General features: G+C 34.8%; 1 protein-coding gene across 2 annotated transcripts in view; it reads right to left on the bottom strand.

Annotated features, from left to right (window-relative positions):
- Positions 1 to 17548, bottom strand: part of TMEM135 (transmembrane protein 135) — a 249399-nt gene that overhangs the window by 26061 nt on the left and 205790 nt on the right. For both annotated transcript variants that reach the window (XM_079930169.1, XM_079930170.1), the window contains exons 7-8: positions 5002 to 5043; positions 1906 to 2052 (exon numbers count right to left, since the gene is read on the bottom strand). In XM_079930169.1, the coding sequence (XP_079786295.1) occupies positions 1906 to 2052; positions 5002 to 5043 (189 nt within the window). The remainder of the gene's footprint in view (positions 1 to 1905; positions 2053 to 5001; positions 5044 to 17548) is intronic.

Raw genomic sequence — 17548 nt, 5'->3', positions numbered from 1 at the left:
ATAAATATAGAAATAGAACATGCAGGAATTCAAAAGTAGGTTGTGATTTAACCGTAAACAACTTAGTCTTCCAGTGTTTAATAAACATTTCTGCTGGGAGGACTACTATTCAAGACACACTTATTTTAGTTATTTGGTATGTCTACTCCAGGACTATTTATTCACTCCAGGCGTAAAAAAGTAAGTAGAATATCTAATATGGGTTTAACTCTCCCCCTTTCTCTTTGAAGAGTTCAGTTCCAAAATAAGCAGTCTTTATAACTCTTTCAGAATACAATTAATTAATGATCTTCATGGTTGGAACACATTAACTCTTTCTTGTTTATGATAATAACTTGCAGAGTGATATCCTAGCTCTCTAACTCCATTTGCAAATTGATTATAAAGACCTCCGAAATTCAATGCTGCACTGCAGCTGGAGTATACAGGCAGCCTTTCCTAGTCAAGGGTGACAGCAATAGTTCATTCCTTATGTCGTTAGAATGATATGACATATCTGGTCATGCGAAGTTGTTGAGTGATTAAAGCTAGGGGCCTGAAAAGGGGTGAATCAGAGAAGGACTGCCTTATGTAAATCATCACTCTTCATACTTCTAAGTGTCCTCTTCAAAGACATCTCTCAGCCATGGCTACCAGAACTAACACAGAAATTATTAAACTCTCTTTGCCAGTGAAGTTAAATTCTGTTATCAACTACACTGTCATTTAATCTTTCCTAGTCTTTCATTAAAATGGCTTCCCAAGTACTGGACTGCCAGTCTCCTATGTCATCTGCTCTGCTTCTATATTATCCTGCACCTGCTTTCACACCAATGGACCCACTGAGGCTACTCTGACAAGTTCTGCCATGGCCCGATCAGCTCTGATACCCAAGGCTTCATTCACCCCCGTCACACATTCTCTGCATTCCCCTATGATTCTTGTTGACATGATTCCCATTAACGGGATCCCCTACCACAATTATTACTGCCGTCTACCACCCCTTTCTTTCCTTTTACCTTCTTCTGTGGTGTACAGAAGAAGAGACAAAGTCTTTAAATTCAGTAAAAGTTTTGAGTACCTACTCTGTGCTCGTGTAAGTGAAGCAAACTCCTATGTTATTTCATTTAATGCACGCAACACTCCTTAATAAAGTTAACTGATGAGGACTTTGGGATGTAGAGTGGTTAAATCACTTGTTCAAAGTCCCAAAGCCAGGAGGGGCAAAATGAGTCAAACACAGGTCTTCAGATTTCTTAAACGGCGTCAGCTTCCTGTAGTTGATCCCCTAACTTTCTATACTGCCTCCTTACTCTACACTCTCTAAAATAGCACAACAAGATTATTTTTATTGGCTTGTATTCTAATTTTAAAACTTTAAATTTATTTTCTTAAATATCTTAAATATTTGAAATGCAAATGAAGACTTATCTGTATGAAATAGACTTCTTTGTATAACATACAAATAAAGATGTCTTATTTTATTTCCAAAGCCCTAAAAATTTCCACTCTTGCAAAATATCCTTCACTTAAACTTTGCTCCTTATTGTATCTATATCTTCTTAAATCTCTCTTGGAATTTTTCTTTCTCCTTTCCACACTTGAAACATTCGATTAGCACATATTAATCTGTTTCCTGAAGTTCCCTATTCTAGCCCCCTGCAACTCTGCTTAGTTTGAAATAGAAAAGTATTTCGATTTCATGTAAAACTATTTTAAAGGCAGATAATGGTCTATAGTCCTGCTAGAAATAATAAACAACATTCACTTGCCATCGTGTGCCTTTTTATAAAACTCTATGCAGTTTCTGGTAAAAAAAATATATATATATATTACCTGAAAAGAAAACAAAAATACCTTGGCATGGTACAAATGTTATATAAAATGGTGACAAAATGTGCTAAAATATCAAGATAAAGAACTCACACTGAATCCACAAGCTTCCTGACTAGAGCAATTATATTCGTTCCTCTTGGTTTTTCCTCATGTTTCTCAGTCTTTTGTTCCACTTGTGCATATGCCGCCTCTGGTGAATAAGAATGTGTGGGAATTTCTTCCTTCCCAACAATGAACCTAAAGAAAAGAGCACAATGAGAGGCATTTTTCCCCTTAAAAAAAGAAAATCAGTGAGAAAATAAACTGATTTTGTTTATATACAAATACACTGTGGACAGTACCTTATCATTTGAAATAATATTTTCCACAATTTATATAAAACTAGTCATCCTTTAAAAAATAGGCTTTTGAAATCTGAATACTCGGAAAATGTTAATAGCTGTTTATTTAACAGTGCAGGCATCTTAAAATCAAATACAGCATAGCTCTTTGATGAAACACCCTTTTAACTTAGGTCACCGCTTTTTTAAGGTATTACACAACTTAAAAGTTTTTTCAAACAAAAAGGCAGATGAACTATTAACTTGGATCTACTAGTTAATGACAAAATTGCTATTATTTTCTCTAAAATGGACTAACAGTTACAATTGAATGCATTTCTCATTTTTTTACTCTAAATTTATATCTAACGTCACTTTGAGTCATAAAACAGCTGCAGTACAGTAGGTGGTCATCTATATGCACATGAGAAATAGAGGGAACTAAAGAATGAGAATCAGAAAGTGGTTAAGAGTCTGTGTGTCTTCCCCACATTATTAGAAAATCTTAAATTTGATGTTATTCTAATCTACTTACTTCTCTTTGGAAAAATCTAATATCCAGGAGAAGACACCATTCCTCTATCGTCAAAACTGGACTATATTTTTCCAAAGACAATACAAAGAAAACATTACCAACCATTAGATATCACTCAATCAGTATCCTTTATCAGAGTTTTCATTTTTGCTGTTTTCACCTTCACTAGAAGAGTCACTGCTCTTATAAAGAATAACTAAGCTTTCCTTAGCCAATTCTGCCTGCTGAACCTTCAGAAAATATCACAAAACATAGATAAAACAGGAGACCAATAACACTACACTAAAATTCTAGAACATGGGAACTCTGGCAAATTTAAATACTCGTAAAAGAGAGAAAAATTGTTACTATCAACAATTGCAACCCATCTCATTAGGACAAACTTGATAAAACATCTAGTTTACCAAATTGTAAGGGGCGTGCAATGAGATTGTTTGTCACCAGATGGCAGCTGTGCCTCCTTGGTAACTGCTGGTCCAAAAGAATTTGGTTCCTAATCGTGGGTGTGAATGGTGCTCTTTATAAACAAGGTAAAACTGTGCTAGAACAGATACAATATCTCTCATACCTTTCCTAACACTGAAAGGAAAGTGTTGCTATTTTGGCCAGGACCTACCATTCGGATTAGAGCTCACTTCCTTGGAGAAGCTGCCCCTGCCCCAAGCTGGAGTGAGTGAGCCATCCTTCCTCTGTGCTCTCACAGCCCAGTGATCCCCCAGTACTGGAAGCACCTTTTTAGTAGTTTCCCTGCCCCACTAAACTGTGGGATCTGTGAGACTATAGATACCTTCTTTGTTATTATATCCCAGTGCCTGGCACATAATAAATATTTAGTTATTTATTATGTCGGGCACATAATAAATATTTAATTAATACCTAGCAAAGGAATATCGTAATAGCGAGCATTTTCTGAGCATTTACTACATGACAGGCACAGCACTGAGCCTTGGACAAAGATTAAATCATTTAACCCTCATAGCAAAACACTATGAAGTAGGTACCATACTTTCCATGACAGTTAACATGAAAAGGCATCTTGTCCACAGTCAAAAATATCAGCAATTATTTGAACCCAGAACTGTTTAACTCTAAGGCCTGGGGTCTTAGTCACCAAACTTTGTACATTATTAACTATGTTTTAAACTACGATGAATCAGCCTTAGTCTACCTTCAGATTCCTGCACTGGCTCTTCTCCCGTGGTTCTCTCCTTGACTCTTTCTATTCCCCTAACTTCCACTATTATCTTACAGAACTAGCAAGAGTGAATAACTATTTTTCCAGAATATTTTCCTGTAACACAGAGAAAATGTTAAGTGCAAAGAGTCCAAGTCAGCTCTTCATTACAAGTGGATTTGAAGAAAACATATGCAAATATCTGACACATTCTGAGTTTTGGTAAGGACTCTGGGAGTCTAAGGAAAGATGCAGGAACAATGGCAGAGTTTTTCTCTTTAGGAAAACCAACTTTTGATTTTGTCACCAACTTTCAGTTTAAGTTGAAACTTAATTTCAGTGAAACTTAATTCACTTAATTTAATTAATTCAACTTTAATTAATTTAATTAAGTTTAATTAATTAAACTTGATTTAAGTGAAACTTAATTCACTTAATCTGTGAATGCAACAACAACAAAAAGCTATTTTCTAATAAGTTTCATGATCTTTTAATGAAAAATATGACATGAAGAAATTACTGCTGTGTGTTATGATTTAGTTATCGTTACCAAAGAATTTCCACAACCAAAAATACTCTATTCAATAATAGAGAAAGTTTAATTTCCTAATGTATGTGAAAATGTTTGGTGAAATATAAAATTCAACACTAATGCTAACCAACATCTCTACAGTATCGACCACGTGCCAATTACTGTGATAAGAGATGGGCTACGAGGTGAAAAGAAGACTCCAGTGACTCTAGTGAAGCCTATAATACAAAATGTGTTGGACAATGCACGAGTCCTGCCCTAACAAAGCCCGTAATCTGGTACCACACAATTAAGGGCTTCATTTTCCAGTAATTGTTCATGTGTAGCTTTGTCTTTCCAAGCTCCATAAACAGAGAGTTCTTGTAATCTTCTTTAATACCCCATACTGTAAGGCACATAACAGGCCCCCCAAATAGTGGCTGACTGACTGATTTTTAGGGGGAAAATTAACAAATTACTCTGTTAATGAAATGTCCACAAAGCCACTTTTGTGACTTTTAAAATTGCTTGCAACTTAAATAGTGGAGTCAATAAATATTTATTACAATTATGTACGATGATATTACTTTTTGAAAAAAACTTGTAAATTCTCTTAACATAAAGATAAATAAAATATGCAACTTACCTAAGTGCAGAGAATGTAAATCCTTTCAAACCATCTTTGCACCTAAAACAATAGAAATTTACAATGATAAAATAACTTGTTTTGAGATATAAAGTAGTAGTATTAAATAGCTATTAAATTTTTTCCTGAAAATGATTTTCTTTTAAAGGTGAAACTCTTTTAGGACGATGATCTGAGCAGTACAAATGGTCAAACAAACAACAAACAATGAACAAGCCATCTTACACAAAATGATTAAAATGATAATGCCTTCCCATGTCGTATTAACATAATTTAAGGCTCAATTCTCAGATTTGCAGGTTGAAGAGAGATTTAAAGTAAATCTTCTAAGGGATCCATGTGGACTTAAAATGAAGGCTGGGAGCGGAGTATTCTTCATTCTAGCCAATCCCTGGGGGAGCAATTTGTTGCGAAGAGAAAGACCACATACACCTGCTGGGTATTATGTACAGGTCAATTCAAGGTCCTGACTTCTCCCTATTTATTAATTCAGTGGATGCAGAGCAATGTAGAGTTGGCAGGCACAAAAAGGCTTTAAGTTTAGTTAACAATTTTAACTTCTGAGTAAACCCAATCAGAACAGATAATGTAGCAAGAGGAATAGGGGGTGGAGGAGGAGAGCACAGAGAGAAGATTCCAAATATTATTGAGTGCTTACTATTGCTGGGCATTGTTTTGGGCCCTTTATATGTGTCGTCTCATTCAATTATACCACAACTCTTATGAATAGGTGTTTCTCTACTCCACAGCTGTGCAGAGGCCCCCCAGATGTGGTAACTTCCCTGAGGTCACAAAATAAATAGTAGTCAGAATTCAGGAAAAACAAAAAAATGACTTCATCTGACTTAAAAGTTATGGTTTTCTCTTATACCTCCTCCTAAAACAGTGTATTCCTTTTAACTGGGGAAGACTCAAACTACATGGCAACTGGGGTAGGGGGGGATTCTCACATCTGCAAAAAGTATTTAAACAAGATTTTAAAATGGGGGCGTTACTATCCTGGTCTTAATGGTCTGCTCTATAGGTGTGATCAAGTTACTAGAGAATCTTTGGGTATCTAGTGTCAAAATTCCTTGGAGAAACTATAAAGATTGGTGATATAATGATGCTCTAACATATGTTAATATTAGACACTGGATATTCTCAGACAAAAAGTATAGCCTTAAATCTAACTGGACAATTCTTTCTGTATGCCTTTTATATGAAAGGTCACAAAGGAAATGAACAAAAATATAAGAAATCTATCTAAAAATTTTTAAATATATATTTTTATTGGAGGACATATAGAATCTCAGGGAAAAACTTAATCCATGTGCACTGAGATGTTTTAAAGCACTTAAGAATTCAATTAAGCAACATAATCTACTTTGTGGTCATGTTAACAGTGAGAATGTAACCAGAGAATTTAGCTAACATACTATATAATTATCTACTCTGTATAGAATGAGGACAAAGGCAAAATAATTCATATGTTAAAGTTAAAGCGTGTATGGGAAAATTATAGCATTAAAATTCTTAAAGTTATCTGTTTCCATCTGAAGAAAGTGTTTCTCAGTAATTTAAAACCCATAACTGAGTAATTTCTAGATAGGTGGGGTGGTGAGGGGTTAGGCTGGGAGTCTATTGACTAGAAAACAGAAAGCAGATTGATTAAAAGATTATGTACAACTGGGAACAAATTTTGGCTCTGGTATGTTATTGTTAAAAGATAGCCATTTGTCTTTGTGCAATGCTGAATAGATAAAGGATTCTGACAACTTGGTCTGGTCATGATTGCATATTTGTGACCTTAAACAATAAATCTAACTGCAGACCAAACATCAAAAAGTAGCTTTCAAATATAAAAGGGCATCTACAAATGAATCTGCAATTTCATTATGATGGAAGTTTGGTTCTTTCAGCAGAACCCTGTGGGAAGCACTTCATATTGATAAAGTCTTAGCATGGATTCAAAAGGGGCTATTCTTCTTTCCATTCATGTGTATAAGGTCTGTTAATGTAATTGAGGGTCAGATGTCTATGTCAAAAGGACAAAAAAGTAATTATTCCCAGAAAAAGAAACTTTAAAATAGTAATACTGCCCTGCATTTTGACACCGAAAGTATTGTCTGAGCCCTAATCTAACTATGAAACACTATTGTAATCTGCGTTAAATGTAAAAAGTATGATATAAACATAAAGATTTATACAAAACAGAGCCCATTAAAAGGTGCCTCACTGTTTGATGGATTCCGTTATTATAATGTAAATCAAATCACATTCTCCATTCGTGTATTAAGGCTCGCTGATTTATTCAACAAATATTGACGGAGTGCCTACTATGTGCAAGCACTGGTTTAGGTTCTAAGGATGTAACAGTGGACAATATAGAATCTCTGCTTGATACCACTGACATTCTAGAAGGGGGAGAGATAGGATTAAAAAAAAAGTAAGTATGTCATGTGGTGATAACTGCTATGGAAAAAAGCAAAGCAGGACGAGGGGAGAAACAGTGATCAGGTTGGGCCTTTTGTTTGTTTGTTTTTAACATAGTGTAGTCAGGAAGGGCCTCTCTGAGAAGGTGGAATTTGGTAATTTGAACAGAAACCTTACTGAATTGAGGGAAGGGCATTTCAGTCTGAAGGAAGAGCAAGCACAAAGCCCTTGATAAGGAATCTGCATGGCATGTAAGGAGAACAGCAAGTGCATTACTGCAGCTGGAGGGAAGCAGTGGTAGGAAATGAGGTCACAGTAATAGCTGTGGAGGGAGCCAGTGGTCTACAATTCCTGTAGGCCCTGTAGGCATGATAAGGACTTGGGAAGGTTCTCAGCAGAGAAGTGACAAGATCTGTCTTAAATTTTAAGATAATCACTTTGCTGGTTTGAAAACAGACTACAGGAGGGCAAGGTTAGAAGCAAAGAGGCGTATTAGGAGGAGAAATGACTGTGCCTGGACTAGATCACAGTGGCAGAGGTGGAGGGGAGTGGTAAGACTCTGAATGTATTTCAAAAGCAGAACTGGTGGAATTTCTTGATAGTTTGAATGTGGGGTACGAGAATTTACAAATTATTAAAATATTTTGGGTTTGAGCAAATGGAGGGATACAATATCCATTTATTGAAGTGAGAAAGACTACAAAAGAAACAGGTTTGAGGAGAAAAATCAAAGTTTTGTTTTAGATATGTTAAGCTTGAGATGCATGTGAGCTATAAATGGAAATATTAAGGAAGGAAGCAGCTGGCTATATAGATGTGGGTTCAAGGGAGAGGTCTGATTCGTTTATATGTAGTACTTAAATCTATGGGACTAGATACAATCATCTAGGAATTAAGTGTTAATAAAGAAAATAGTCAAGGACTGAGTATTTTTTATTCCATCATAACCTGTAATGCAGAAAATCTTTTCTATAAAAGAAAAAAAATAATTTCTCCTAATAAATCCATTCTCTAATATAAAGTCTCATTTTAATTTTTGAGTGTACATAAAAATAATGCATTTAACTCATGTAGACGTAAACTTTCCTATTAAAGTCAGTCTATGCAAATGACATAAATAACTAGTATGACTCAATCCACAGTTACTGAATCTCTACATTTGCAATGTTCTGTGCTATGTATGATATAAAACAAAGCCAGGAGAGACAAAGAGGAAAAAGAATTTGCAGCATTATATCAAACAACTTAGCTGATAAGCAACTAATCATAGAGAGTCAGGTTGGAATTACATATTATATACAAGAAAGTATAAAGAAGTTTAACATTATTATTAGAATAATACTCTTGGTCAATGCCAGTGGGAGAGAACCCAATAAGATAATTTTTTTTCAATTAGAAATATAAATGATAGTAAAATGAACAATTTTGCCCCAAAAGATTCTTTATCTCATTCTTAATTTCCATGAGATACTTCCACCTTTATCACAACATTGTACCAGCAGATGTCACTAGTAAGCCAGTTTTGGAAAAATTTCTGGCTCTTTGATGTGGTTTCTATATCAAACATTTTGTTGCACATTTTCGTTTAAAAACAAATTCATAGGCATTCAAAATATGAATTTTGAATAAATTTTATTTAAACTGCATTAAATTCCCCGAAGTAAATATCATAAATATGAGACTTTTAACGATAGGTGACATTCCTGTTCCTATTATTGCATATAGTTATAAAATCTCTAAGAACAACCTACCATTTGGCACCAACATAGAATCTGATGATGTAAATGTGCTGCTTTCTAGTAACCTGAAAACTCTGAGAACTATTTTGACTCCTAAAATGTTTTTGTTTAGTCAGTTTTCATTTATTTGGTAAATATAATAGATATAAAAAATGTACTTTTACAAATCTCCTTTTACATATTTCTAAGGCAGTGCATGATGCTATGGAAAGACTCTTGATATGAACAATGAAACAGATACTAGTCATAACTTCCCTATCAACCTAGCGCAAATCACTTAATTTAAGGGCTTAATCTCACAGCCTCCTAAAAAAGAGTCTGGAAGTAAATGACCTCCATAACTGGCTCATTAAATGATTTCTAATTCTGAAATTTCATCACTTACTATAATTGTATTTAATGATACTATTATTATTTGAAATAATAATGGAAAATAAATGAATTATTCTAAAATCACTCATAGATAATGATCTCACTGATGTCAAGAATTTTTTAAAAAAATAGTAACATACAAACAAAACCCTGAATTTGTTTTGAGATTACTGGCTGCTACTAATATTATTTCATTTGCTTATTGCTTTATAAAACTTAGACATGGAACTTATTCCTGGCAAAGGTTCAAAGACAACCTTTTTCTTTTTTTTTTGAAATTAAAGCCTTTCCACTTTTATTGGCATTGATAAATAATATCAATCAATTCACTGACAATACAAGTCTTTGAAATACCTTTTGCTGGGCAGGGGGATAGGACTTATTCATCTAATTAGGCACGTATCTCCATTTTAGCAATAAAATATTTTGCATATATTTTTCTTTGTAATTAAATCTAAAAAAACTGTAGAATTGGGGAAAATAGCCTTTATAACCCTTTAGAAAAAAATAACCTTTTCTTTTTTAACTTTAAGATTACAAAACGAACTACTGAGATGATATATACACTACAGAAATGCTGTTAAGTATTGATACAACAAGCAATTCTATAGATATAATCTCAATAATGATAAAAGATTACATTATTGCTATACGAAGCATCAATGTTAAAATATTATTATTAATGATAAAATATAAAATGCTGTTTATTATATAGTACAGAAAGTTAGAGAAAGTGGTCAAAAGGATATACCCCAAACAGTTTTAGCAGGCTACCTATTGAAGTAGGATGGGTTAAAAGACATGAAGGAAGAATAGAACTTTTTACTCTCTATATTCATATATCATTTAAAATTTTTTACAAGTATACATTTAAATATTATTTGTGTAGTTTGTTTAATTAAAAACATCAATATCTGAACATTTAGGAACAGATTAAACAGTGTAAAAGTTATTCATCTCTATTTCACCAATACTATGTCAGAGAACATAAGACTCGGTCAACTTTACTAAAAATACTACTGTAAAAGTTTTGCTAGAAGGCATAAAGTTACTAACTGAAACAAATGATATAGATAGAATTTTCTGAAACTATGATCCCAATGAACATGGATAACTATGTGACTACAATGACAAAAAAAGAAACACTCGTTAAGTATCAATGTCAGAGTTCTTTTGTCCTTTTTTTACTCATTGAATTGGTTAGAAGGAAACTCACATATTGGTTAAATATTACAGCATCTATCTTTATTCACTCTACAATCATTTATCAGGCACCTAACATACAGAAGACACTGTGCTGCAGATCATTTAAGTAATGCAAAGATAAATTATATACCATCTCTGATCATTAAAAAAGATATCTACATAGTTATATATATGTTTGTCAAATAAATGAAAATAATCTTGGCTAAAAGTTCTGGCACACAATTTCCTGTATCAGTAGTGCTTTCTAAGAGCTTAATTACTTTATTTGTACTTTATGGGTTCAGCTTCAAATTTCTTTAGTCCTGCATTTTACATCATCTATCTCCTTAAAGTATTTGATTTGAGAAAAGTAGTATGGATCTTCTTCCACTTATGATGGAGATTATGTCCCAATAAATCCATCCCAAGTTGAAAATATCATTAAGTCGAAAATGCAGGGCTTCCCTGGTGGCTCAGTGGTTAAGAATCCGCCTGCCAATGCAGGGGACACGGGTTCGAGCCCTAGTCCAGGAAGATCCCACATGCCCTGAGCAACTAAGCCCATGCGGCGCAACTAAGCCCATGCGCCACAACTACTGAGCCTGAGCTCTAGAGCCCGCAAGCCACAACGACTAAGCCGCATGCTGCAGCTACTGAAGCCCGTATGCCTAGAGCCCATGCTCCAAAACAAAGAGAATCCACTGCAGTGAGAAGCCCACACACCACAATGAAGAGTAGCCCCCGCTCGCCGCAACTAAAGAAAGCCCGCGTGCAGCAATGAAGACCAAATGCAGCCATAAATAAATAGATAGATAGATAGATAGATAGATAGGTAAATAAATTAAAAAAAAAGAAAATGTATTTAATACACTTAACAAACCAAACATCATAGCTGAGCTTAGCCTAGCCTACCTTAAACGTACTCAGAACACTTATATAGCCTACAGTTGGGGAAAATCATCTAACACAAAGCCCATTTTATAATAAAGTTTTGAATATCTCACATAATTTATTGAATATCATATGGAAAGTGAAATCCAAATGGTTGTATGGGTACAGAATGGTAGTAAGTGTTGGTCATTTACCCTTTTGATTTGTGTGGCTGACTGGGAGCTGCTGTCCAACATCACTAGGGAGGATCATAACGAACACTGCTAGCTTAGGAAAAGATCAAAATTCAAAGTATGGTTTCTACCAAATACGCAATGCTTTGACACCATCGTAAAGTTGAAATATCCTAAGTTGAACTGTTGTAACTCAGTGACCACCTGCACATGCAAAAGCACAACTGAAGATGCTAAAAAAAATTTGGCAAAATCAAAGACAAATTGGATTTAAAACAGTCGTGCACACTGATGATTCTTAAAATATTCTATTCTATTGATTATATCACAATCACCTAAGTCATTCAGTATCAAAAATAAAAGTTACATTATTATGTGAACAAAATTATTTAAAACAGAAAATGCTTAGGGACTTCCCTGGTGGTACAGTGGTTAAGACTCTGCACTCCCAATGCAGGGGGCCCAGGTTCGATCCCTGGTCAGGAACTAGATCCCACATGCATGCTACAACTAAGAGTTCACATGTCACAACTAAGGAGGCTGCCTGACACAACTAAGGAGCCCATGTGCCACAACTAAGGAGCCTGTGAGCCGCATCTAAGGAGCCCACATGCTGCAACTAAGACCCAGCACAACGAAATAAATAAATTTTTTTAAAAAAGAAAATGCTTAAACTTCAAGCATATTGAAGGTATGAAAAGAATGATATAAGAACTTAATTATAAATAACAGTTACAGACAATAGCTGGATCTTCAATATTTTGATTTGTCTAATTATGTAATTATCATTGGTACTAAAAACAAATACATTTGGAGTGCATACAACTGAAAAGTTTAATTTAAAAAAAAAAGAATGCCTATCTAAATGCCTTGAATTTGTGTTTCACAGTTGTCTTCATTATAAAGAAAACACATACCATTTTATATAGTTATTTTGTTTTTGTTTTTTTTTTTTGTGGTACGCGGGCCTCTCACTGTTGTGGCCTCTCCCCTTGCGGAGCACAGGCTCCAGACGCACAGGCTCAGCGGCCATGGCTCATGGGCCCAGCCGCTCTGAGGAATGTGGGATCTTCCCGGACCGGGGCATGAACCCATGTCCCCTGCATCAGCAGGCGGACTCTCAACCACTGCGCCACCAGGGAAGACCCTATATAGTTTTTTTAAGTTAAATTTTTCTTATTTTGTTTTTAAAATCCCACATGAAAGAATAAACCACTTTTTCTAATCAATTTACCTAACCTGTTTTCAGGTGTAGAAGCTTACCTTAGTACTCAGCTATAATTTAGTAACTGAAACTTGATCAACAACTATAGATTTTTTTTTTTTGGAATTTTCTGTTTATTTCTTAAGATTATAAACACTGATAGTATGGTGATCTCTTTTTTTTTTAACATCTTTATTGGGGTATAATTGCTTTACAATGGTGTGTTAGTTTCTGCTTTATAACAAAGTGAATCAGTTAACAACTATAGATTTTGATTGACACCTATTTATCATAAGAATATCAGAAAAACTGACATGGAATTAATTTAAAGATTTTATTTTAGCTTTTTTAAATTTAAATCTTCAGTGTCCTAATCACATATGTACACTCCAACAAGTTAAATCAATCATTTCAATTTACTACTCAGAAGCTGTGATGTGCAATTAAAATACACTACATTGCTTACATACACACAACAGGTTTTTCCTCTTAAGTCTACTATTGTTTGAAGAATAAAACAGACTCAGAGAATTCAGTTTCAACCCACATATGGCACTTAATATGAGAAAACAAAATAACTAATATTATGTTCCTACTTTAAGAAAGCTCATCTCATATACAAAAATCTGAAATTGGAACAGCAACAGATGAAGAAATTTGTGGAAGATTATTTTGTTTGCTTCGTGAACACATCATATATCTTCCAAATAATTTTCAATTGGATTCCTTTAAATAGTGAATTTTCCCAGTATGTTAAAAATATTATTTTTGATTCTGGTAAATATTTTACAGTACATTTATTTCATACAGAATGGAACACTGGTGCTTAGCTTTGTTCTCAATAACCTAAGGAAAGCTGCTGAAGCAAGGCAGCAGTTATGGGTAATCAAGTGTGATTGTAAGTCCCCAGATGATTATTGTGTACTTTTTTCCAGTGTGTTCTAAATACAAATTGGAAACATTTGGATTCAAACTTACAGTAACAACTCCAATAGAATCAGATTTCTCCTTAAACTTGGAGAGGCTGGAACTGCTTTTGCTTTAAAATCCAAACTAAGGAAGGTCATGCTCCAAGCTGTCTTCAATTGCTAAGAAACCAAGAATCACCTTCAGACTGTTTCTAAAAGAAATGTTAATTAGGATGAATTTCCCTCTCAAAATGAACTGGTAATAGCAATGCTAGTCGAACTTTAAAATACTTGTAAAAAGAGCAGATTTTATCTCCACTGGATCTAAACTGTTTGTAGTTCCAAAGGAACTGGCACATGTTTACACTTGACAAATTAACAATAGGCAAAAACCAAATTTAAGATCAAAATGGTGTTTTATATAAATTCAAGGAAAAACTTAGCAATTTTCTTAAAATCATGGCATTGCTATGGACAAAAATTATTTACATTAAACAAAATTATAACCACAATACTGAACCAATCTATTTTTTAAAGACCTCAAGATTGGCAAGTATTTTCATTTTTTCCCCTCCTATAATGGTTGGGAAAAGGATGAAAACAAATGTTTTCAATTATATAGAATCTTTGAATCAACATTAATTTATTTTCAAATGCACATTGGTATCTGTCATTAAAATAATATGGCAATTGGTTTTCATATTGAACAAAATGAGCAGCTATTTAGGCTATACTTTTTCATAAAGTTATGCTTATTTAATATCAAAGTTCAGATCTAAAATAAATAAAACATGCATCTCCAGATAATGGAGCAAAAACAGTATTTTGGATGCTTTTGGAAAGCTATAATTTTTTGATTAACTGAGGACTATAGAGTATCCTAACTTTAAAATAAAAATCTTCGGGCTTCCCTGGTGGCGCAGTGGTTGAGAGTCTGCCTGCCGATGCAGAGGACACGGGTTCGTGCCCTGGTCCGGGAAGATCCCACATGCCACGGAGCAGCTAGGCCCGTGAGCCATGGCCGCTGAGCCTGCGCGTCCGGAGCCTGTGCTCCGCAACGGGAGAGGCTACAACATTGAGAGGCCCGCGTACCGCAAAAATAAATAAATATAAAAATTTTCATTTAAAAACTACAGTTTACTTCATTCATCTCAAAGATTATGAACTTAATTTGTGTTACGTATGACTGAAATTGGGCAACTTAACATATTAGAATCTTCCTGCACTATCAATGGTACTAGAGAAATGAAATATTGGAACTAAAGTAACCTGAGAGAATTATATTTTACAGATTAAGAAACCAAGGCCCAGGGAGATTAAGTGATTTGCCCCCAAACAGAGTTTGGTCCAAGACATCCTCACACAACAATAAAATCATTTTACACCCCAATCAACTAAGTCTCTGTGCCTGCTGGGGTCTCACTGTGGAGAAGAAATACTACAGGGAAGAAGAGGGGTCTTGGGGTGTAGGAGAGAAATCACAAATCACCTGAATGAAGGGACAGAGCAAAATCCTTCCAACTGACATTATGCAAAGACTTTACAAAGGACGGAAGAGCATGGATAGTTTTAAAGGAACCAATTTCCTGTTCCTCTTTTCCGCATGTCCTCCCATCGAAACATGTGGCCTGACTTTGGTCAGGACTCCATGCTGGCTTCTCTCACGCACCTCCCTCTTCACGACAGTTATTTTTTACATCAGTCTCTCCAAAATTTCCTGGACAATCATAAGGCCAACGCTTGGTATTAATGTGCCACTTATAGCAATTTAAATTCCAAAAGCACCTCAATCCCAGACATGAGTACAAAAAACAGGACTGAAACGAAGCTTTATTGTGTTTTCTATTATACACTACATAAGAAATTGGACTTCTGAAAGAAATTCATGAGGTCACTTCTTCCTTATCTGTCTCTCAGTAGCAAACTGTATTAGTAGTTACTTTCAGACACATTTCACACTTTCTCATCTCCCTCATTTTGGTCACCCTGGTCCTTCCATATGCAATCCCCTCTTTAACCACCCTCTCTTTTCAAGAGAATTCCTACCAAGTCCATCAGGGATGGCAATTTCTCCCACAATTAGAGGGGTCTGCTTCTTTCTCAAACTTCCTTTGCTCTTTGTATATTTTTGGCAGTTTTTAATTGGCTCTGGCTAATGTGATAGTAATATCCATAGTTATCTAATCCACTCTTCCAAATATAGGGTTTCTTATGGCATTTTGTGTGTCTGTGTCCCAGAAATCAAAGGCAGTTTTATAGAGTTTACTTCTTCTAACAATGAGGCTGGGAAATATTCTGCATCTTGTTATCAGAGCATTTACTGTGTAATTAAGGTATCTAGAAATATAAACTAACAGACCGGATTAGTCAGGAAAGGATAGGTCAGTGTTTCTCAAAGTGTGGACCACTTGGAACACCATCAGCATCAGATGATAATAACTTGTTAGAAATAAAAATATTGGTTGCCATCCCAGGTCTACTGAATTCAGAAACTCCAAGAGTGGGGCCCAACATGTACAATCTGCGTTTTAACAAAATCTCCATGTGATTCCAACAAAATTTCAATGGTTTCAACAATCAAAGTTTATTTCTTGCTCATGCTAACTGTCAAACAAGGGTTGGCTATGGCTCAACTACATGTCTTCTTTATTTCGGACCTTAGCGTGATGGAGAAGTGTCTATTCAGATCTGCTGATTGTCAAAGCAGGGAAAAAAAGAGAATACAGGACACTGTGTCCTGGCTCCAAAGCTTCTGCTCAAAAGTAAGCATAAGCCATTTCGACTCATATTTCATTAGCCAAAGCAAATCGAAGGGCCAGGCATGATGTTAATAGGGCAGGGAATATAACGCTTCCCCAGGGAGAGGCAGCAAAGGCTTTTGAACAATAACATAGCCTACTATAACACGCCAAGCATATTTTTGTTGAAGATCAATTGTATGTGTTTATAATATTTAAGGAAATTCAAGGCATAATTCCCCTTTTCCTCCCAAATCCTACAATCATTTAGTCTTTTACACAATAACTTCAATATCTGACTTTAAGTATGATAATTCTTAAAATCTGTTACTGATTTTAGAAATAAGCTTGTCTACAACATATTAATTAGTATTTTATATACATGCATAAACGTGTGGGGGGGGTGTGTGTGTGTGTGTGCGCGTGGGTGTGTGTACTCTGAGCTCCATTTTTTTTTCTCATTACTAAAGCATTCAGGAATTTCACATTGTTCAGCTATGTATTCCAAGTGCCTATATCAGTGCATAGCATATAGGTCACTCAATAAATATGTTGAAAGAAAGAAATTTTTATCTGTGTAGTAACTGAAAACACTCTATTTTTGAGTAATTGTATTTCCAATTGGGTACCATGTTTCTTGGATTCATTTTTTTTTAACAGCAATTCTAATAAGCTTTTTAAAAATATTTAGTTTCTAAAAAATGTGTTTATTTTAAACTCAGCTACCCATTACTTATTAACTCCCAGTGTTCATCCTTAATATAAACTTGTATTAGTTTTTTCCCTGATAATTTGGTATGAATTTACACTTAGACATAAATGTTGCATAAATAGGAGTCTAAAAAGGCGTCTAGTCTTTCTGAATGAGGAGCTATTTTTTAACACCCCAAATGAAATATAACAGTGACTGTAATATAAAACT

The sequence above is a fragment of the Stenella coeruleoalba genome, assembly GCF_951394435.1.
Source record: "Stenella coeruleoalba genome assembly, chromosome: 8".
NCBI classification, from domain to species: domain Eukaryota; kingdom Metazoa; phylum Chordata; class Mammalia; order Artiodactyla; family Delphinidae; genus Stenella; species Stenella coeruleoalba.
This window is presented reverse-complemented; position numbering and strand designations above follow the sequence as displayed.